The sequence below is a fragment of the Eschrichtius robustus genome, chromosome 7 (genome assembly GCF_028021215.1).
Source record: "Eschrichtius robustus isolate mEscRob2 chromosome 7, mEscRob2.pri, whole genome shotgun sequence".
Classification (NCBI taxonomy): Eukaryota; Metazoa; Chordata; class Mammalia; order Artiodactyla; family Eschrichtiidae; genus Eschrichtius; species Eschrichtius robustus.
Window position 1 is genome coordinate 73922523 of NC_090830.1, and position 7779 is coordinate 73930301.

General features: G+C 44.2%; 1 protein-coding gene across 5 annotated transcripts in view; it reads right to left on the minus strand.

The window, feature by feature from the left end:
• The window catches only part of RUFY2 (RUN and FYVE domain containing 2), a 50491-nt gene extending 49043 nt beyond the window's left edge, over positions 1–1448 (minus strand). For 3 of the 5 annotated variants that reach the window (XM_068547682.1, XM_068547681.1, XM_068547685.1), the window contains exon 1: positions 896–978. In XM_068547682.1, the coding sequence (XP_068403783.1) occupies positions 896–914 (19 nt within the window). In that variant the 5' untranslated portion in view covers positions 915–978. Of the gene's footprint in view, positions 1–895; positions 1002–1318 lie in introns of those variants that run through there. The other 2 variants (XM_068547684.1, XM_068547680.1) reach the window with 2 other exon arrangements.
• Between the last annotated feature and the right edge of the window lie 6331 nt (positions 1449–7779).

The following is a 7779-nucleotide window of genomic DNA, read 5'->3' on the forward strand; positions in this document are numbered from 1 at the left end:
ATTGCAGGACTCCTTTATTTTCCCAGAGGAAATTAAAGCAGGGTCCAGTTTCACCTTAAAGTTCCCTGACCTTCCACACAGCTGATCCAGTTGAATATCAAGGTAATAGATACATTTTTTTAAAACTGATTTTACCTGACACTTTCAATTCACAAAAATTTTTCTTTCCCACAAATTTTATTCTCAGTTTTCTTATAAATTCAGATACTTCCCCATACTCTCATCACTGTTGTGACTGGCAGAAATATTTTCAGCAAACACAGATGCCAAAATGAAGTGTAAAAAAATAAAGCACTTAGTATACTGTCTTATAATCCCTGACAATTTACTAGTCCAAGTAAACCAAATGTCCGTTTTTCCTTCACTGGACAAAAAGTCCAGGGTTCCCAATGATCTAGTATTTTACTTCTGGTCACAGATAGCCAGGCGTGAAGCGTGACACTGAATCCTAAGCAACTTAAAATGCAAACAGTCACAACTGCTACGACCAAGCTAGCTAGTGGAGAATCTCCACACAAGACATCATTTCTTCAAATGTGCATCGTGGTATGACTCCCTCTTTTTTCGGGGACGAAACCAGTCGATGTTTCATAATCTGCAGCAATTCTCATTTTTCTTAACAGTGCCCATCACAATCCGTAATGTACGATGCGACAACCAGACAAAGGGCGCCTTTATAACTGCTCGAAGGTAGGTCCTGGTGGGCGCCGGCAGCTCCCGAGTAGAGGAGCGTTTGCACCCCAGCCGCGCCCCGCCCGGGCTGCGGCCCCCGCACGCGCCCAAGGGCCGGTTCCCGCATCTTGCCTGTAGAACCCCTTCCCTGCCTCCCTTCCTCCCAGCCAGCAAGGCTGCCCAAGGGCTCGGGGCGCCCCCAACACCCTCACGGAGGGCTCACCCGGGGTCCTGCGAGGCATCGCTGTCCTTCTCCCGCCCTCGGCGTCTGGAACCCAAGCCCAAACCTGAGACGCTTCCCTCCGCCACCCCCAAACCTGAAAAGTCATCGCCCGTCCCCGACCCGGGAGCTGCACCCCAGCCGGCCCTGTCCTCGCTCCCTGTAAGCCGACGGACCACCAAACCTCTGCCATTAGGCCCCTGAACGGGGAAGGGGGCGCAGGGGAACGAGGGGCGGCCGTGCGTTGCCATGGCGACCGCGGGCGCTCCTGCGTCCCCGGCTGCCCCCGCCCAGGCCCAAACCCGGGTTCGGACCCCAGTCCCGACCCCGAGGCCTCCATGCCCACACCACCAGTCCTCCTGGCCTGGCCGAGCCCTCGGCCCAGCACGGAGGGCCGGGCGTCCGCTCTCGGCCTGCTCCCCTTACCCATGGCGGCGGCGGAGGCGGCGGCGGCGGCGGCGGCGCGGTCTCGGGCGGGGACTCCCTGGGCCCAGCCAGCAGCTCCCTTCAGGCGAGCGGCGGCCGCCACGGCGTCTGCGACCAGGCCCGCTGCGGCCCACAGCGCTCCCGGCGGCGGGAGGACGGCCGGGCGGTCCCGCGGCGCCCGAGTAGGGCGGGGGGCCGCGGAGCCTGCAGCCGGCAGGGGAGAAACCCGCCCTCTCTGAGCCACTTCGGGTCCAGCCGGAGCGGAAAGAGAAGGAAAAGGTGTGTGAGGGGGACCTCGCGTTGAGGAGGATCTCGCGTTGAGGAGGACCTTGCGTTGAGGAGGATCTCGCGTTGAGGAGGACCTTGCGTTGAGGAGCAGGGGGGCGGACCCTGGTCTCACCCTGGGGGCCTCGCCGGAACGCTAGGGCTGCATTTCCAAGGGGATGCAAGTCACGTGTAAACGTTTTCCTCCACTGGGTCCAGCTGGGTTTACTCGAACACACCTGACCGCTTCCCTTCTTCACCAACTAACTCGCAGGGGACCAAAAGAATGTAGAAAATCTGAAGCAATTAACAGTAGGCAGAAATCTACTAAAACTGTTAGCCCAAATCACGATATTTAAACCAGTGAATCCACTGGTTTATAAAAAACAACGAGGAATGGTCTCAGTAATCGAGGGAAAGGTGCAGAGATACAGCCAGCGTTTTCTCATTTGAGGGAGTAAAAACTCTCGTGGTCAGATGACACTGGGTTTAAGTTATATCAATTTGGGGAAACTGAGCTATTACCTAGTTAGATCAGCAATTGTTTTGTTTTGTTTTTTTAAAGAATTTTTAAAATTTATTTAATTTATTTATTTTATTTTTTATTTTTGGCTGTGTTGGGTCTTCGTTGCTGTACGCGGGCTTTCTCTAGTTGCGGCGAGTGGGGGACTACTCTTCGTTGTGGTGCATGGGCTAATTATTGCTAGTGGCTTCTCTTGTTGCGGAGCACGAGCTCTAGGCATGTGGGCTTCAGTAGTTGTGGCACGTGGGCTTCAGTAGTTTTGGTGCACGGGCTTCAGTAGTTGTGGCGCACAGGCTCTAGAGTGCTGGCTCAGTAGTTGTGGCTCACTGGCTTAGTTGCTCCGCGGCATGTGGGATCTTCCCGGACCAGGGCTTGAACCCGTGTTCCCTGCATTGGCAGGCGGATTCTTAACCACTGCGCCACCAGGGAAGCCCAGCAATTGTTAAAACGGTGGCCAAGTTAGAAATAGACTGATATTTCGAGAAAATGGAGCGATGTTTATCTCTTCATCATATTGGCCAGCATACAGTTCTATTATGTTTCTTTACTTCTTTTGGTTTTAAATTTTCTTTATTGTGAGATAATCATACATGGATAAAAATTTATAAAGCATATATGCATTTAAAGAATCATAAAGTGAACAGCTGGGAAAACACCACCAGATCAAGAGAGCATAGGACAGGAGAGTCATCTTCCCTGGGGGAAAGGCCTTTAGCCACAATCCCCCTAGAAGTATTAATAAATACGATTCTGACTTCTATGACAATTGTTTCCGTGCTTTTCTGCATGTTATTACCATGTAAGTATGTGCCCCTAATCAATGTAGTTTATTTTTGCCTGTTTACAAACTTTTCACAAGTGGAATAACATTACGAACATTACTTGTTTCTTTTGTTCAACATCATCCATGTCCACGAGGAGTTTCCAGGTTAGGGTGTTTTCAGGTTTACATACTTCCTGGTCCCTATGTGCAGGAGAGCCTCTAGGGCATGTAAATAAGAATACAATTACTAGAAATCAGGTATGCCTTTCTTTAAATTTACTAGATAATGCCAAACTGTTTTCAAAATTTCTCATAATTTACACTCCTTTCAGCAGTGTTGTTTTTCTGTTGCTGTGTCCATTCTAATGCTTAGAATTTTGAGGATTTCTTCATTTTTTGCGTCTTGTGGGCAGGTGATTGCATGGCAGGTTTGTTTTTTATTTACCTCATTACTGATGACATTGAGCACTTTACCTATGTTTACTATTTGGAATTTCACTTTTGCAAAGAAATGGTGCCTGTTTTTCTATTGACTTACCTTTTTCTTATTGGCTTGTGCAAGTTACTTAATATTCTACATACTAATTTGATGTCAGTTATGTGTTGCCACTATCTTCTGGTTAATTTTTTTTCTCTCCTTATGGCAACCGTTGATTAAATATAAGTTCTTAATTTTCTTGTAGTGAATTTATAGTTTATGCCTTAGTGTCTTAAGAAATCCTCCTTATTCCAAGGTCATGAAGATACTCTCTTTTAAGAATTACATAGTTTGGGGGACTTCCCTGGTGCTCCAGTGGTAAAGAATCCGCCTTCCAACGCAGGGGACGCAGGTTCGATCCCCGGTTGGGAAACTAAGATCCCACATGCCGCGGGGCAACTAAGCCCACGCACCACAACTACTGAGCTTGCACGCCTCAACTAGAGAGCCTGCGTGCCACAAACTACAGAGCCCACGTGCTCTGGAGCCCACACACCCTGGAGCCTGCATGCCACAACTAGAGAAGAGAAAACCCGCACACCACAACTAGGGAGAAGCCCACGCGACCAAACGAGCACCGCAACGAGAGATCCCACATGCCACAACGAGGACCCGATGCAGCCAAATAAATATTAAAAAAAAAAAAATTACATAGTTTTGCCTTTAATATTTAGGCCTGTTAGTGCACCCAGAATTAATTTTAGTGATGATGTGAGATAGGGTCAAATTTCATTTCTTCAACTATCCCATCACCCTTTCCCCATTCATCTTCCATGCCCATGATCATGGAAGTGAAGGTCAGTGAGCATGTATGTGAAGGTCAGTTCCTAGGCCAAAACCTCATTTGATCTTCAGAACCACCCCATGAGGAATGAGTTATTTACCTCTTTTACAGATGAAACTAACCTCAAAGATTAAATAACTTGCCCAAAGTCACAGTACTATTAAGGAACAGAGCCAGAATCTGAACCAGTACAAAAGTAGCCTCCATTTTCATAATGTCAAAATACATCTGTGGTTTTTATAGTGTTTGAAGGAGCCTAAAACTGATGACAAGTCTAACCCCTTCCACCACCTTGCTGTTAAACATTGAAATGACTGACTTGTTCATTTTTCTTTTCTCCAAATGATGAGTAAAAAAGGAGGGATTTGTGTTCCAAGTGCATTTAGAAAAGCAAATAATATTAAGTATATATTTATTTTATAAAACCATGAGAACAAAGGAGAAGAGCTTTATTTTCTGGATTGCTTTCCCTCCAGTGACTTTATAGGTAACATGTAGGAAAGAAATTTAGTTCAGTAACAGACCAGCTTTATTTAAAGCAAAAAATATTTCTTCCTTTGAGGAAGATGTTCTTAAACTCCAAAATACATATTTGCTGGATACTCTAGCCACCTTGGATTGAACAGAATTGGAATTAGGGTGTATGTTTAAAACCTATTACACTTAATAGGTTTTTTTTTTTTAACATCTTTATTGGAGTATAATTGCTTTACAATGGTGTGTTAGTTTCTGCTTTATAACAAAGTGAATCAGTTATACATATACATATGTTCCCATATCTCTTCCCTCTTGCATCTCCCTGCCTCCCACCCTCCCTATCCCACCCCTCTAGGTGGTCACAAAGCACCGAGCTGATCTCCCTGTGCTATGTGGTTGCTTCCCACTAGCCATTTTACGTTTGGTAGTGTATGTATGTCCATGCCACTCTCTCACTTTGTCACAGCTTACCCTTCCCCCTCCCCGTGTCCTCAAGTCCATTCTCTAGTAGGTCTGGGTCTTTATTCCCATCTTGCCACTAGGTTCTTCATGACTTTTTTTTTTTTTTTCCTTAGATTCCATATATATGTGTTAGCATACTGTATTTGTTTTTCTTTCTGACTTACTTCACTCTGTATGACAGACTCTAACTCCATCCACCTCACTACAAATAACTCAATTTCATTTCTTTTTATGGCTGAGTAATATTCCATTGTATATATGTGCCACATCTTCTTTATCCATTCATCCGATGATGGACGCTTAGGTTGCTTCCATGTCCTGGCTATTGTAAATAGAGCTGCAATGAACATTTTGGTGCATGACTCTTTTTGAATTATGGTTTTCTCAGGGTATATGCCCATTAGTGGGATTGCTGGGTTGTATGGTAGTTCTATTTTTAGTTTTTTAAGGAACCTCCATACTGTTCTCCATAGTGGCTGTATCAATTTACATTCCCACCAACAGTGCAAGAGTGTTCCCTTTTCTCCACACCCTCTCCAGCATTTATTGTTTCTAGATGTTTTGATGATGGCCATTCTGACCGGTGTGAGATGATATCTCATTGTAGTTTTGATTTGCATTTCTCTAATGATTAATGATGTTGAGCATTCTTTCATGTGTTTGTTGGCAATACTTAATAGGTTTAAACTAGAATATTAATCTGTTCTGAGCTCTTGATGTACTAAGAATCTAGGTTTTTAAACGTACAGATATAATCATGTAACAAAATACTGTTTTTTAAAAACTTATCACATACTGAAATAGAGGGATGAAATTGAATGATGTCTAAAATTTGCTTTAAAATATGTCAGCAAAGAAAAAAAGGTTGAAGAAAATTGCTGCAAAATCTAACTGTTGAATATGGGTGATGGGTGTATAGGAGTTCATGATACTACTTTTGTGTGTGTTTTTAAAAGTTTTATAATAATGTTTTAAAGTTCATCATAAAAAGTAAGCTAGTTAAAGCCTTAAAAATAATTTTTATGTAAAAATCTTTCATAATAAGCCAAAGCAGTATCTATACAAGAGCTGAGAGTCAGGAAAGGCAGACTTCACCCCCTGGGTCCATCTTGGTTCATACTTTCCAGGATCATGAGTCCCAATCATCCAAGGGTTAGTGGTGACTTGAGTGAAGTTGGATGGGCCTATCCTCTTAGCTACAAGCAGTCTTTTTAATGAGCAAAGCTGTCCATTGAATCTACATAGACCAGCTTGTCAAATCATGCCACAAGGTTTCCAGCTGGCCTGAGATGTGATTTGCTTACAGTAACAATTGTAATGCTTTTTTTTTTTTTTTTTTTGGCTGCACTGTGCGGCTTGTGGGATCTTTGTTCCCTGACCAGGGATTGAACCCCAGCCCTTGGCAGTGAAAGCGCGGAGTCCTAACCACTGGACTGCCAGGGAATTCCCAACAATTGTAATGCTTCTAAACATTTGTATAGCACCTGGAAAATGTACACAACACTGAATGGGAAACACATAGTACCTGGGAAAATTGCTGAATTACTAATCAGAACATCTGGGTTCTAACAATGACTTGCCCAGAGCTATATGCTAACGTGAAATATCTATGCTAGGTACTCTGCAGGGTTTAATTCAATTGAGAGAATATCTATGAAAATTATAAAGCATACTACATATTATTACCACTGCTAAAAAAGCAGTAAGTGGTATAAAGCTACATATAAAGATGGAAATAATTCTTTCTGGAAGGAAAAAATATCAGGAAAGGTTTTTTGGAGAAGGTAGCGTACTAGTCTTTCAGTCTGGGTGAAGTTGCATAAATGGTATTGGAGAAATAGACAAATATAGATAGAGGATACAACAAACAAGAAAAAAGACATGTATAGGGAAGAGCAAAAATAGTATATTAGGGAATTCCCTGGCAGTCCAGTGGTTAGGACTCTGCACTTTCACTGCCATGGGCCCAGGCTGGATCCCTGGTCAGGGAATTAGGATCCCACAAGCTGTGCAGTGCAGCCAGAAAAAAAAAAAAAAAAAAAAGTACATTAGAACAAATATGCAAAGAAATATTGGAGAATGACCTCCATTACAAACCACACGTTCCAAACTATTAGTGGGATATGAAAGAATGTTAGTAGGTTGCAACCAGCTTTGTTTTTTTAAATTAATTAATTATTTTTGGCTGCATTGGGTCTTCGTTGCTGCGCGCGGGCTTTCTCTAGTTGTGGCGAGCGGGAGCTACTCTTTGTTGTGGCGTGCGGGCTTCTTCATAGCGGTGGCTTCTCTTGCTGCAGAGCACGGGCTCTATGTGCGCGGGATTCAGTAGTTGTGGCACGCGGGCTCTATAGAGCACAGACTCAGCAGTTGTGGCTTGCGGGCTCTAGAGCGCAGGCGTAGTAGTTGTGGCACATGGGCTTAGTTGCTCCGTGGCATGTGGGATCTTCCCAGACCAGGGCTCAAACCCGTGTCCCCTGCACTGGCAGGCAGATTCTTAACCACTGCACCACCAGGGAAGGCCTGCAACCAGCTTTGTTTTTAATGGAATAGTAGAAAATATTAGGGTATATCACATATAAAAAGGATAAGTATTTTGTTAAAGTACTGTTTAAGGTGCATGCACATACATATGTTCATGCTGAGTCATGATGCAAAATGTGTTTCTCGTTGTGGGTTGTGGCAATTTTTATTCTTAAGCACCAGTCCAGAT